The sequence below is a fragment of the Leptodactylus fuscus genome, chromosome 4, assembly GCF_031893055.1.
Source record: "Leptodactylus fuscus isolate aLepFus1 chromosome 4, aLepFus1.hap2, whole genome shotgun sequence".
Classification (NCBI taxonomy): domain Eukaryota; kingdom Metazoa; phylum Chordata; class Amphibia; order Anura; family Leptodactylidae; genus Leptodactylus; species Leptodactylus fuscus.
The window spans coordinates 205,565,486-205,581,472 of record NC_134268.1 but is presented as its reverse complement, the minus strand read 5'-3'; the positions used below and the strand labels follow the sequence as shown (position 1 = coordinate 205,581,472).

General features: G+C 42.8%; 1 protein-coding gene across 5 annotated transcripts in view; it reads left to right on the top strand.

Moving 5' to 3' along the window:
• Positions 1-15,987, top strand: part of MLLT10 (MLLT10 histone lysine methyltransferase DOT1L cofactor) — a 220,057-nt gene that overhangs the window by 188,287 nt on the left and 15,783 nt on the right. For 4 of the 5 annotated variants that reach the window (XM_075271694.1, XM_075271693.1, XM_075271695.1 and 1 more), the window contains 2 exons: positions 10,169-10,274; positions 15,905-15,980. In XM_075271694.1, coding sequence (XP_075127795.1) covers positions 10,169-10,274; positions 15,905-15,980 — 182 coding nt within the window. The remainder of the gene's footprint in view (positions 1-10,168; positions 10,275-15,904; positions 15,981-15,987) is intronic. The other variant, XM_075271697.1, reaches the window with a different exon arrangement.

Genomic DNA, 15,987 nt, shown 5'->3' with positions numbered 1-15,987 from the left:
GACAGAACAGGAAGCGAATAATCTGCTTGACCCCATCTTATTATCAACAGGATAAGGAATGCAACTGAAAAAATAATCGTTTGTCAGCCCGGGCAACGGATCCTCAGACAAATGTAAAAGGGTTTGTCCGCGGCTTTCTACGAGGTGTCACATCTGATATTAGGTACAGAAAAAAAAAAAAAAAAAAAACTTACAATGACTTGTAGCTGTCGGAGGAAAGCGAATGTGCGGAGGATTGAAAAGCGGCGCTCTCTTCAGTGAACCGTCCCTGCATCAATCTCTGGCCGTATATCTATAGTCATAAAATAAGAGGCTTATTGATAGTATATAAACTGATTAAAGCCGTCTCACAGTCGCTTTTTCATACATGGGACGGCACCAAAGACGACGGTGGTAGCGAGTTCTGTAGGGTTTAAGTACAATGAAATCCCACCCCCTTCTTTATGGAAACTCGACTTGTGGGCATTCAGCATTAGCCTAAACAATGGCGCTGAATATGTTAAGCCCCTAACAATTAGGGAGCAGTTTGGGGCATTGAATAATGTCGAATGATGCAATTGAACCTGACAGCTTGAACAGTCAGCCCCCTCATGGGACCCGAAAGTTGTTCACACTTGGTTTCATCTCTCATCACACGCTGAGTATTAAAGCCCTACTTGTCGGGAGCTGAGGCAAAAAAAAAAAGAAAATAAAAATAAAAAAATAATATATTTTGTATTGGACAAATTTAACCCCATGGTAATGTCGTGGTTTATAGAACACTTACGTCCTATTTTTTGGACATAATATCGACTCATCTATCTAAATCGGCCACCTGTCTTAGGTGGGCGCCTTCCCAAGTCAAGCATTGGCATCTCACTTCAGAGATCTGTTCACCTTCCTCTGAAGGGCCCCCATGGGGCTCATAATCTTGTTTCTTGGGTCCAATTTTATAGAGATCCCATTGACCTACCAGTATGGTTTTGGAAGAATATACTAATGCCATACACACGTCATCTCTCATTGGATTCAGCCCTAAAGAAATTGGAACAGAAGGCCAAAGACGCATGTAGAAGGCGCGATGTTCTGCAGGAGCGCCGTTCCAATGTTGTCCAGGGGTCTTAACCACCTGTCTAAGGTCTGTGGGCAGTAATAATAGCAGGGATGACACAAAAATTGTCATTGAAATGAATGGACCGAGCTCCATATTTTGCAGTTCTTCACGACGGCCCAGACACACGTCCGTAAAAACTGTATCTGTATCTATGGGCCCATAGAAATGAATGGGGTCGTACTGACCCGCAAAGGTATGGTTGTGTTCCTTATCGTTACCAATTGGTGGGGATGCCGGGTAGTGGGACCCCAAATGATCTGATATTAAAGCCTATTCTAAGCCTATCCTAGGGGGAAGCTTTTGATTATCCCTGTTGTGGTAGACCCTTCTACGGCTGACATATCCCATTAGCCAAGTTCCTAAATATTGGCTGCTGTCTCCTAATTTCATGGCTTCTTTTTTAATGATTTTCTTGGAGTTTCTTATTGCCTGGCAGTTCTAAAATCCAAATGGCTCCTGGCATGGTCTAACTGGCTGCCCGAAATCTCTACAGGGGTAAAGCGGTTATCAAGGGTTAAAAAAATTATGGGCCATGAGTATCATATTACTGGGGGTCCTCTGAATGCCCCTCCGATCAGTAACTGTGACGCTTCGGTAACTTCTCTGACCCTTCACTGTTTAGCTGGTACAGCGCCACACTGGTATTAGAGGCAGTAACTGGTATTACAGTTTACAAAAGCTTCCAAATAATAGCCATCTCTTCCAAAAATGGGTTAGGAGTGACCTTTTCCTACAGCTGATCAGAGCGGGTCCTGGCGTCATACTCCTTGGAACCTCATTCACATGAATGGGACTAAACTGCAATACTACACACAACCAGTGGACAAGAGTGGCGCACTTTCTGGCAGAAAGTAACCATGTTTTGCTGAATCTCATACAACTCTATTAATCACGTTTAGTCTTGACCTATTATTATTGAGGACGCCATGATTCCTCGATGTGTGAATGTTTATACACTGGGATAGATCTTGAGATAATTGTCTTGGTTATTGGGGAGTTATTAGGTAGTTTCTTGTAACTTATGTTTTTTTTTCCCCCTCATAATTCCCTAAGTGGCTTCAAGTGACTCCGTGTAGTTTCTTAGTTTTATTGATCCTTTAATAATATGTATACAGTGAAATATTCTACAGACCGGGGGAGAGCAACGTCAACAGAAATCTTGGCTTGTTCCATTAAAAAGACTAAGGTATTGATCACTGTGACCTCTTCATTACTTGCCAAGAACAGCGCTGTGCGTGATACAGTGGCCGTGCTTGGTATTGCAGCTCAGCTCCATCCATTTGCATGGGACTGAGCTTCAGCCTGGCCATGTGCCAATAGACGTGATGTCACTGAATTGACATAGTCTCAGAAAACCCAATAAATCCTGTATGCATGGAGATGGTATTGGTCCACCAGACAACGGCTTCTTACATATGGCAGCACACCCAGATCATATGACTATGTTCTAGGGAGCCATACAGCCTCAGTGCTAGGAACATGGTCAAAGTGGAATAAGCAGAGGCATTGTTTTCCTATTTACATCTTGGAAAACAGATTTGCATATTTTTTCCATAATCCCCCCCAGTGGAGCAAAAGTGGCTTTGTAAGTCTCCATACGCCTGTGAAGGTGCTCACTCCTTAAGGAGAGATATTCTCCCCAGATCCTTAAGCTATAGTCTGTAATACTCCTCTCATTGAGTCCTTGCTACTCCTGACCCAGGTCCCGTTTGGGTCACCGATACAACCAGTGATGGCCCGCGCGCTCATATTCTGTGCACCGAAGTCGAGAGATCATCGGGAGCAATGTGGGATCTGTATAATTTGCCTTAGGATGCTTTCACATGGCGGAATTTAGAGAGGAACTTAAGGCGATCTCCTGCCGGGCAGAGCTTCGGCTTTCCACCTCACTGATAGCCCAAGAAACAATGTGGCTACGTAGCCATGTACCTTGCAGGTTCTTCGTCTGAATCGGCAATGGAATCGGAGCAAGACGCTTCTTTTTTCAGCGTCTGGATGGAGGCAGATTTGGAGTCTGTGTGAGCGCCCCCTAAGGCCGGATCTGCACCCAGCAAATCCATGGTAGTCCTGAAGCAAAATCTGCACAGAAAAACCAGCAACGATTTGTCCACATAGCCAACATGGAACTCTAGTGGATTTTATCTGCTGCGCTAAGGTTCTGAGCAGCGCTCCACATGTATTACCATGGATAATCCACACTACAAGTCCTCCGTGTGTGAATTCAGCCCAAAGCTCATTAGTCAAGGCTAGATACTTACATACACATTACCGTACACACATGGTTCAATATACTGTCAACCATAGTAACCAGTCACATTCAGAATGGCTTCTTTACTATTCCCCCAGCGATCACCCAGCTTTTCCAGACTCCAGATCTGCAGATCCACCCAATCGTGCAGCAGCGTGTCCCCTCTACCATCAGCCGATGACGAGACAATATCATTGCAAATTTTTTTTCCCCTCCGTTTTGGCATCTTTTCAGTTTGCCAGAGATTAGAGCCAACTGATCATTTTTGGCTACTTGCCCAGTACACTTCAATGGTCCGGGTGACATAGCGGGGTCCTGGAATTTGTGTGTCTTCTGCAGATCATCCTCCATAAAGGGACATCCACAGTCGGGAGCCAGTGAAAGGCGATTTCAGCTGTGGAATTTTCCAGCTTGTCGGCATCCTCTGCCCTTAATGTGTATTGACAGGATGATTGCACTTTTTTAATAAATGCTTGCTATGGCCTGTTTTTCCTGTGAGTGAAACATGAATCTCCCGCTTCACATTTAATCCCTGCGCTGCCATTAGCCCCGCAATGCAAAGGTGTTAATAATGCGAATCTTAAATATTTATTACTTTTTCCTCCTCGGAGAAGCCGGAGTGTGCTGGGGTTTGCCTGCACCCTCCATGTTTCGGAGTCATGGAACTAGTTGTTACCGGTGGTTCAGAGAATGACATGTAGATATTGTATTTGGCCCACCCATATAATATATAAAATATTTTTTGTTAATGGTTCAAAAACTGGTTCAAAAAGTTGACTCTCCAGGAAAAAACTTTTAAAAAAAAATGCAGCGTTTTCTATTCTGCATGTTAGTGGCAATAGGTAAGTAAAAAAGAAAGAGAATTTTTTAAAAAAAATTTTTGTGCTTGTAGGTCCAGCAAAAAACTATTATACATGCATTGCACCCATATCCATGCAGTCCAGCCTTCTGTTATGTTTCTTAGTGCTCGGCTATCAATCCCATGTCACCTCAGTACAGCATTACAGATATAGTCAGTACCATGTTTGTCTGCTGGGACAGTTAGAGTCAGTACCAGCTCTGCCTGCTGGAGGTTACTGTGATCATCCTTCTCTCTATATTCTCCTAAATAAACTATGAGACCGTAGGTGTAAAATGAGGAAGGCTGAACGGTCGTCCTCTTTATTATAACCACGTGACCAGTCTGTCTCATCAGCAGCAGCGGCTGCCATAGGAGTTTGTGTCCCCCCATGGAAAGCCTATGTGATACATAGGGGATTCATCTTACTGTAAGGTCTGTTACCGGAGATGGTGACTCTTGGAGAGAACATGTAACCGGCTCACCATGAGATCACCTGATCCACTGAAGTAGGGGAAGAAAGATCCCATGAATCTTTTTGATAAAATGGAAAAACAATTACTTGCTAAATTATATATCTATTGGGGAAATAAGTAGCTAAAGAAAGGGAACACATTTTATTTTTAATTATTTATATAAGATAAATATATATTTGGGGCAGCACGGTGACTCAGTGGTTAGCATTGTAGCCTTGCAGCGCTGGAGTCCTGGGTTCGAGTCCTGCCAGGAGCAACATCTGCAGGGAGTTTGTATGTTCTCCCCGTGTCTGCATGGATTTCCTCCCATTCTACAAAGACATACTGATAGGAAAAAAAATTACATTGTGATCCCTATATGGGGCTCATAATCTACATAAAAAAATCTATTATTATTATTTTTTTTTTTTATTTATTGTCCTATCCAAAAGATAGCACAATTCTATCTGCTACACATATTACTGCTTATATTGCATTTGCAGTCCCTGCTTGGCCCAGAAAAACCCAGAATTAATGTCCAACCCCCTCTTCCTCTAACCAGAAGAACATTAAGCTAAAGATGAGTGATCGTCTCAAGGAGGTTTCACTGTACTATTATAGTGATAAGAAGCTTTGCACATGTAAAGGGGTTGTCTGGAACCTAAAGCAATGGCGGAATGTAAAGAAAGTGGTGAAACCATTCTTATAAGAACCAGACCTCTCCTCTACAACCCTGCTGCTCCTGCACTGGCACTCAGGTGGTCCTTGGCCTGCAGTTTGCTGTCCGTGTGTATGTGACCACTGAAGCCAAGGAGTGATGGCGTCTTGAATAGCTCGTGGTTGCAGCAGACCTGTTCGGGAGCACCAGAGCGGCGGTGCTGGAGCGGAGAGGATTAAAGAGTAATATTATGGGTTTTCTCCATGGGATGCATAAACGTAGATGTCTCTTCCACTCCTCTTGGACCTAATATAATTTTTTTCATTGTCTGATAATAAGAACTTTCATTATATCACCAAAAACAGTCCAAATGTTTTAGGTTCAGGTGTCTCTGCTCTTTGGCTTCTAACCTTGAATTATAGCGTTGGCTTGTGACCACCAGAGTCTCCCGGCCTCCTGTGAAATCCTTATCTCCTTTACTATTCTTGTTAGCTCTTTTGCAGAATACAACAGGTCATCTGATATATTTGCAAGAAATAGACATTAAAACTGCTCATATATGTGTATATATATATATATATATATATATATATATATATATATATATATATATAATATTCTTCTTGACGCGATGGAGGCACATGATGCTCGCACATCCAGCAGTGACGGGGTTAAGCAGCTGAACACCGGGCCGGCAGAGATGAGCAGCGCTCTGCAGTCAGGAGTAGTGACTCGGACAAAAGTGATGGCTGTGCCGAACAGCAGGGGCTTGTTACCATTCTCTTCACTGGCAAGTGTCAGGACAGTCACTAGGAATTAGCGTATAGCCAGTCAGAGAGACACTAGCGGAAGATGGCAGAACCGAGAAGGGCAGAGCTCATGGCTTTGTGTACGGGGCACCTTCCAAGCATCTATACCAACATCTGTGTAATACTCAAAAAAAAAAAAAAAAAAAAAGTCACCAACTTTTACTGTGGTCATTGAAATGGTAATAGCAGCACAGAGTATTTAAGCAGGCAGGTACAGATGTTGGCTCGGAGTTACGTTGGCAAGAACTGGGCTAAAAAGTAAACAAGGAACCGAGAGACTAAGGCGCAAGCTACTGATGTATGTGCAAACGTAAAAGTGACTATGTAGATGTGAAGATGGCATTGGACAAGTCTATAGGCTCAGTGATCGGGCTTTATAGAACGCTTAAACCCCTTTGGCACCGCACAGAGACTTCTGAAAAGCCGCCACATATGCTGTAAAGTTAGACAGACCAATATCATCTCCTGACATGTGCCTCTGACTGCATTATCCCTAAAAGGGCTCTCCAGAGATTGTAATATTGATAATCTATCCTTAGACTAGGTCATCAATATATGATCGGTAGGGGGTCTGACTCCCAAGGCCCCCCGCAGAGCGCTGTGTCCTCTTCACTGAATATCAAGCACAGCGCCATACATTGCACAGTGGCTGTGCTTGGTATTGCAGCTCAGCATCATTCTCCTGAATGGGACTGAGTGGCAAGTAGACCACAAGACGTCAATGACCTGTTAAGCAGAAGCGTCCGTCATCTGAACGCTGCTGCAAACTGCTGATCTGCGGAGGTCTCTCTTATCGGATCCCCAATGATCACATATCCTTAAGATTAGGCCGTCAGTGTTTTACTCCCTTTAAATAAAGCATGTAGTGTTCAAATATACATACGAGTGTGTGATATGACTCTGGGGTCACATCCATTCTGGGCGTCTTCTCCGATGCAGATCCTTCTAAAATCCGCAGACAAAAAAATTCCGCACACCCGACTTGTTCATCCAACGATTATCGTTAAAAATAAAATATCCGACTGACCCCATTATGTTGTTTGTGTTTGCAATTTTTGTGATCTATTTTTCCCATTATTAGTAACTAGCACTGCAACTATTTATTATATCGAATTATTATTATTATTATTATTATTATTATTATTATTATTATATTTTTATTTTTTATTTTATTTTTTTATTAATTCATTTATTTTTTTCCTACATTTTTTTTTTTTTTTTTAATTTTGTTTTATCCATTCCATATGTTTGTGTATTTCGCCCTTTGGAGCTTCTATGTGCAGGATGATGCAGAGTTAATAACGTGCATGCAACAGGTAGGAGGGGGTTCGCGTCGCTCCCACGTATTCGCTGCATTCGTGTCCACGCCTGCCCTGGATTGAACTTGCTGGGTCTTTAGGAATGACTGTGTTACTGTAGTGCACAAGTTGTTTCTCTCCGTACACTATGACAGACACAGGAATGTTCTTAGAAAGGGAATGGTGTGTGCAGCCAAGGGAGAGCGTTTTTATTGCAGCGGATTATGCAAGACTTTGGCTGCGTATGTTGGAGGGCTCATTTTCACGTGTTTGGCAGCGGGCCCAGTATAGGCCTTTTTTTTTTTTTTTTTTTTTTGAGCGGTGGTTAGCGACATGAATGAATACAAAGTTTTGAAGAGCCGTTCAGTAAGTAGGGCTGGGACGCTGCCAAAAATCCAGCTCCTTATTTGAGGTCAGGGCAAAGCGCCTATTTGTGGAACTGTCTATTGTGTCGAACACATCCTCCTTCTTAGGCTCTCCTCCCCTCGAGAAAACCGTAAGAGCCGGGCTCCTAGGACAGAACGAGGAAGTCATCAGATAGTATGCAGATTTCTGGGGAATGACGGCGCACGCGGTTCTACGCCGTCACGTGGGATTGAACGGTGTATGTGAAGGCCGGACCCTCTGACCTCCACAGCCGGTTGGAGATGTACAAGGACGAGTATTTGTGAGACATCTGTTGTACCTGCTCTGACGTGCTAAAGGGTTTAATAAGATTAAATAATTAACCGGATAACCACACGGTCGCCAGGCGCCAAGGTCCTGTTCTTGACAGGGGGTGAATGCAATCCTGTACACTATGTCAGTACTTTAGTTCTGGTCTGCTTTATATTGGGCACGTTAAAACCTCCGTCCTCCATGCAGGACAGTTCTCTGGGTAAAATCCTGGATGCTAGGGGTTAATAGAGATACCTGGATTACTGGTATTGTGTTATATGGAGAGCGGGCGACTTATCCGCTGCACATGGTGCAAAAACTACTGGATATTAAAGAAGCATTCCGCACAATTTCCAGGATCTCTGCTGGCTGTCTGCAAATGGAAAATCCGTATGCAGGGTGTGACCTAGTCCTTGTATGTCGTCCTGGTGTAACCTTATGGTAACAAATCGATGGGGACACATAGGATTGCATAAGATATTATATATATATATATATATATATATATATATATATATATATATATATATATATAATATATGAACATGTTTTATACACTAACCATATGATAGGATTCTAAACAGTGGTTTCCTGATGGCGAGGACTATGAAGTGATGAATACAGGGGTCTCGAGCCCCCCTGTGTGAATGTATGGTGCCGCGCAGAGAGAGAGAGCAACATAGAGGCCTTGGCCGTGCAGAGACACCATTCATTTCCAACAGGGTGACTCAGTACCCAGCTATTGGTCGCTCCATGGTTCTAGTTGTCAATAGGATTGATCAGTCAGGGTCCCACACCCAGAGCCTGCAGTAGTCCGTGCACCTGGCTGCTAATAGAGGTGCAGTACCTGGTGCCACCACTATACAGTAGATGGGGCTGCAGCACTTCCCCTGCCTCCAGCCCAGTCCACACCAGCAGCTTCTGACACCTGAATGCATCCTAAGCAGCTGATGGGTGCAGGGTCTGGTTGTCAGACTCCCCACGATGACATACTGATCACCATGAACCAGAAACCCCCTTTAATTCATTTTTCATTTTGGACGCATTGAAACAATAAAATGTTCTCCAGACTAAGAAATTAGATTGTAAGCTCCTGAGCCAAAGCATCAAGATAGTACATACATGTAACAAAGGTTAAGATAGCTATGTAAAGTAATTGTAAAAGGGTTATGAACAATGTGACCTCGTGTCCAAAAAAAAAAAGTGTACCCGGCACGTGTCCTCCTCATAGCTCTGATAACAATAGATTACCTTTCCTCGTCATGCAGGAGAGGGGGCATTGGGTTGCAGACCCCGGGGAGCCCCTCCACTCTTATACTTTATATGCCAGCATGAGGATGCAAGGGCACGAGCCATTGTTTAGCTGGTATCACGTATTCAGAGAAGTGGCTCGTGTTTGTCATCTATTGGCAATCTGTCACCTCCCGTATCATCGCCATGTCAGTGAACTGGTATTGATCCTGTATATGATGTATGCCAGAGCAGGCATCTGCACACCACGATGTACACATCGCACCCTGCACACCTCCAAAGGGTTACAAGGTCTGTATGCAAGGATTTATTACAAGTAGCCCGTTCACCCCAACACTGGTGTCAGACAATAATGTCAGCGAATCCAGATAGGATTTTGCAAGAAGTTGGGGTTTTCTGAAATGTGATCAGGGGTCTGCAGTAATGTAGATGGTGGTGCGCTGATCCTCAGCCCCTTTTATAAGGGGATGGCAGGAGAGTTGGTATATTGGAGGAGGGGGTGAGATAAGGTTATGGGAGTAGGCTGTGTCAGGGTCCATTCACACGGAGGAATTTGGCGCGGAGTCTGCATCCGAATCCGCTCTGAAAAAAAACCCAAAAACTCCCATTGACTTCAGTGGGTTCCGTTTTCCGCGTAGAACCCATTGAAATCAATGTAATGTCATTTGGTGGTCATACTGCTTTCCCAGCTACAGATTATACCAAGGAAAGACTGAATTAGAAAAAAAAATAAATGTTAATTTTAATGAACCATTTTTTCCCCCCTATTTTACACAATGCTATATAAAATAAACCTGTCTCTTTTCTGTTGCGGACTATGTTGTGATATATACTAACCAGTCGTCTATTCTCTTCGTGCAGGTAAATTCTCTTCCTGGATCCTTAGTGACTGTGACGTCATCTTATCTCAGTGGAAGTAGGCAGAATCCCATGTCATCCATAGGGCCGACTGACAGCAGCCAGACAGGTAATGACGGCATGGTAGACCTACATGATCCATGGAGCCGAGCACAGACAGATGTGGCAGGGTTATCCCAAACGTCTGCAATTGGTTAAATTGTTGCAACGCGATCAAGAACCAATGAAAAGTCATTGTAACATGTTTATCCGATGACTTTTCATTGTTTTTTGTTGTCTTCTGTGATGAAGTATCTCGAAACAACAATGTAACCAAGCTTGGGGTAACGCTGCTACATCTGTATATTGTATGTGTGTACTTCATCACATCCATCCTCAGCACACAGTTATTTGGGGAAGTGAATGTGCAACTTGATTTGTCTTTTCAATACACACTGCCCTCTGCAAAGGTAGTAAATATGGTACAGGGCGTATATTAGAAATAAAGCTTCACCAGGGCAGGGAATGTACTAGTAAGTGCTGGTTCACGCCTGCGCCCGGTCTCCGTTTTACAGGTTTCCGTTTTCTGCCCGAGAAACTGGACAGGAGACAAAAACCGGCGGTCAGTTTTCAAACCCATTCATTTGAGTGGGTTTGCAAAGTGTCCGCCTGTAAACGCCTGTGTCTTCTGCTCTCCGCGGCAAAACCGTTTTGTTTTGTTTTTTTCTTTTAACCAGACACAAATTCGGATATGCAGGACTTTGTGTCTGGTTAAAAAAAGCAACGGTTTCACTGCAGAGAGCAGAAGACGCTGACGGGCGGACACTGAATGCCGGGTTTCCGTCTCCTGATCAGGCGCTGGTGTGGACCCGCTCTTAGCTGGATAACCAGGAAGATCTGCAGCCAGTGCACAAAACTCCACCAATGTGTTTCCATATTAACAGACTGCAAACAAATCCTGTGTAGTCTGATCCTGCAGTCCCAATATTTGTCTCCTACATTCCTCTATTGTCCAAGGATAGAAGGAAATATTGGAAACACATAGTGGTGCAAATTGTGGCACGCATAAACGTTCGCCTCAACCCTTGTTCCACATCATGCTCACGAAATTGTGCGAATGGGGGGTTGCGGGCGGGCTGTGGTTTTCTCACGTTAGTTATAATAGAAATCTACGCCAGTGTAGAGATTTCCATTCTGGCGCAGGGACGTCCATCAATCTCTTGATCCTTGCGCCGATCAGGGCCCCATAGTCTGCACAGGAGATGTGAATCCAGTAGGAGACTTTCCTGTAACACCTTCTGTAACGTTGTATCATTTGCTGCTTTATTTGCACCGCTGTGTTGTCGCTGTATTCCGTATAGCTGTTGCGCGCTGGCTTTCTCCGTGCACTCTCCTTTTCTCTATCGCACATATGTATTCCATTACTTTTACCTCATTTGACTTTTGTGTAATTTTGCTACAAGTCAAATCCATTTCCTTTCTGCTTCTTTCCATATTTTTTACAACGCACAAGGATGCAAAATTACTTTAACTCTAGTCTCACCATTGCCAAAAACTGCAGTGATCCCTCACCGCCGCCGCAAGAAAATAATTAGAATTAGGTGCAAGTTTGATAAAGCCGGGCAGATTAACTCCATATTGTCCCTGCACATCTGCATGCTGCAAGCTCTGGTCTCGGGGAGATCCTTTTGTTCCTTTGCTCGGAGAAGTTTGTGCATGGAGAGCTTTGTTGACATGTCCTGCTAGTCACGACTGTTTGCGGGAGGGGGGGGGGGAATGGATCAGCCATGTCTTTGCCAGCCGAGGGTCAGAGGTCATTTTCCTCAGAATGAGGGGAGGATAACCTTGAGAGGGGCCAGCCGGGGATGCTGCTTTTGTTCCTGGCTACGGGGCGAGTTTCCCCCTTCTCTCTTACGTTCACTATTATTGTTTTGACCACTTATTGTTATTATATAGGCTCCTCTTGTTTCTTTCCCAAGGAGATCCATTTCCAGGGCTGGAGACAATCTGACAAATTTTATGTGCAACAAGCAGAATTTAAGTTACACGGCTGCACACCCATTGACTGACACACTCACAAGAGACCTCCCCTCCTCTGGGGGGCTCGCAGAAGATTGGAGTTTGTGGTGAGCCGCAGCGTAGAAAGTGTTAAACAGCACAACACATTGGGATTTGCTGTGATAAGCATACAGATTAGCTCCTCACAGCTGGGATTCATTACTTTCACTGGAGAAATTAAAAGTGGCAGAGGGGAGGTGCACGGCAAATGGGACGCACACACGGGGTCTACGGGGACCTGCAAGACCAACACTTATACACTGCATTGGGAAGAAAATTACAGAAAGTTTCCAAACTAGTGCCCGGCCCTGTGCAGAGATAATAGACCCCGATATCTGCAATTACAGTCTAAAAAATACAAACTATAAAATAAGGAACATATAAAGTGTATATAGATAATGTAGGGGTGTAAATATTTGTAAAGATTCCTAGGGCAGAGGAGAGGTATCTATCTATCTATCTATCTATCTATCTATCTCCTATCTATCATCTATCTTTTATCTATCGCATATCTATTTATCTATCTATTTATGTATCTCTGTCTGTCTATCTATTTGTCTAGCCTATCTATCTATCTATCTATCTATCTATCTATCTATCTATCTCCTATCTATCTATCTATCTATCTATCTATCTATCTATCTATCTATCTCCTATCTATCTATCTATCTATCTATCTATCTATCTCCTATTTATCTATCTATCTCCTATCTATCTATCTATCTATCTATCTATCTATCTATCTATCTATCTCCTATCTATCTATCTATCTATCTATCTATCTATCTCCTATCTATCTATCTATCTATCTATCTATCTATCTATCTCCTATCTATCTATCTATCTATCTATCCATCCAATGACTATCTATCTATCTATCTATCTATCTATCTATCTCCTATCTATCTATCTATCTATCTATCTATCTATCTATCTATCTATCTAATGACTATCTACCTATCAGTCTATCTATCTATCTATCTATCCAATGACTATCTATCTATCTCCTATCTATCTATCTATCTATCTATCCAATGACTATCTATCTATCTATCTCCTATCTATCTATCTATCTATCTATCTATCTATCTATCTTATCTCTCCTATCTATTTATCTATCTATCTATCTATCTCCTATCTATCTATCTATCTATCTATCTATCTATCTATCTATCCAATGACTATCTATCTATCTATCTATCTATCTATCTATCTATCTATCTATCTTATCTCTCCTATCTATCTATCTATCTATCTATCTATCTATCTATATATCTGTCTTCTATCTATCTATCTATCTATCTATCTATCTATCTATCTATCTATCCAATGACTATCTATCTATCTCCTATCTATCTATCTATCTATCTATCTATCTATCTATCTATCTTATCTCTCCTATCTATCTATCTATCTATCTATCTATCTATCTGTTTTCTATCATCTATCTATCTATCTATCTATCTCCTATTGTCGCTTCTGTTGGCCATTTATGAAGGAATTGGAGCAGGCAGTGGAAAAACAGATGAGTTGGTGCTTTGGTCTCCTCCACAACCCTGGCAAAAAAATAACTCCTGCCCATGCAAAACCCTGGGGCAAATTTATTAACACTGGTGAATCGTACACCGGTCTTAATAAAGTCTGCGACTGGGGCAGGGAACAAGTGATTTACGAAGAGGCTCTGGCCCCGATATAAACCATTCCCAGTGCCAGCATGGAAGTCTATGCCAGTTAGGAAGTTTCCATTATAACTCGCCCAAAGAACTGTTGCGGTATCATGAATATGTCGGGCTGAGTCATGTCTGCCCACTCTTACAATGTGAGAGCGGGAGGGGGATTGTGGCACACTTTGGGCAGAAAAAAGAGCCTTGCACCAAATGAGCAGCACAATAAGGGGGCGTTCACACTACCGTCGGTGTCCGACATGTAGTGTCCGCTCAAAATCTGTCACGGACACTAGGAGCGGACACTAGATGTGTCCGTGACACCTGTCATTCACTTGAATGGGCATCGGGTGCGTTCTTTTGCACTCCGTGCCCGTCCTTCCCTGTCCGCAAGAGAAGATGTCCGACTTCTCAAGCGGACAGAAAAACCCTGCATGCATTTCCATATGGGTTATGTATACATGATAAGTCCTCAGTATCAGATTATTAGGGGTTCGCACCCTGCCTGATCAGCTGATTTGGCTGCTGGAACCGTATACAAGGTATAAGGCTGGAACCAACTCTCACCAATGCCACCATTGGTGTATGGCTCTGTACACTGTATAAAGGTTCCAGTTCCCTCCACTGTCCAAAGTCCAGGACCCCCAAGTCTGGTCTGTGAGATATTAGTAATATGGTTTATTATCTAATTGTTCAAAAAAAAAAAAAGTTGCATGGCTCTTTTATGACTTTGATTGTTCAGTTTTGTATGTATTTTATATCCATTTTTGCTGTTTTTCCTAGTGGGTCATCTTATGAGGACTTCACCCCAGTTGTACAGCGCAGTCTCTTAGTGACAGGGGCTGTGCGGGTCCTGATAGGGAAGCTGCACATTGTCTCTAATGTACTCTCTCTATGAGCTTTAATTATTTAATCTTCTAGTGACAAGCCCCGAACGTCCCTGTTGTGTATGAATTATTTCTAGATAGCGTGCAACATTAATTTCAGCTTCCATAATCAAGTGTAGCCCTTGTGTAGTCGGAAAAATAGCTCCGTGTGATGTATAGACTACATAGAGAGGTGCAAGTATACCTTATTGCCTAATATTCACACTATAGAGTTACAGAATTTTGTTATATAGAAATTGTTACAGAATTTTGTCACTATACCTGTTGCGATTATATTATTATATCTACATACTTAGTGTGCTTTTTATATTGCGCCAACACCAACCCGCAGACGAAGTCGCTAGTACTTAAGTATATCTGTACATGTTTAGTATGTTGGATTGTCAATGTAATTTGTTACTCTATATTGTTCTATTACTGTAGCTAGTTCGGCGCGTGTGTGTTATATCGATATAAACTGTTGCAGAATTTTGTTACATTATATTGTTCTATTACCATACCCAGCTTAGCATGTGTTACATCAATATAACTTGTGTTGCTTTATATTGTTCTATTACTTTACCTGGTTTAGCATATGTTACATTAATATGAATATTTGCAGTATTTTTCATACCATCGGCTATCACTAGGTACAATCTTCACCTATAAAAAGTAATCTCCGATGTGCAGAGGGAATCGGCTCTTGGCAGTAAATCTTCTGTGTTTTCGCTAATGTTTATGCTGCCTGTACTTAGCCCTTTTCATTTTCCAGTTGTTTGTAAAATTTGGGATGTAGCTTATGTTGAGGAAAGCCAGATCACATGCTCGAGCCGGCCTGCTGTGCGCCGCATAAAAAGCTTTGTGATGTCAAAGTCCCGGCGCACAGTGGGAGTTGGGAATTATTAATTGGCAACACATAGTTTATGTAAAATTAGGTCATTTCACTCTTATTTGGGAGCGAATCGCTTCTGTACGGTTACAGTGATGGAGAGCGACACCCCAAATAGTCAGGAAACGTCTTAGCAAGCGAGAAAGGAATTAGCCAAGGTGATCATAGCGACTAGAGCTACAGCGTAGACCCGGACCTGTATACTGTTCTCGTTGTATTACCGGTCAGACAGGTTATATTTGCCTTTATAGTAACCCTTCTGCTTTTCTGACCTGTTTTACAGCAGATCAAGATCTCGGAGACAATGGTCGCAGCCTGGCTGTGAAGGTCGCCTCCCCTAGAGAAAGCTTGTCTCCGCGGTGAGTA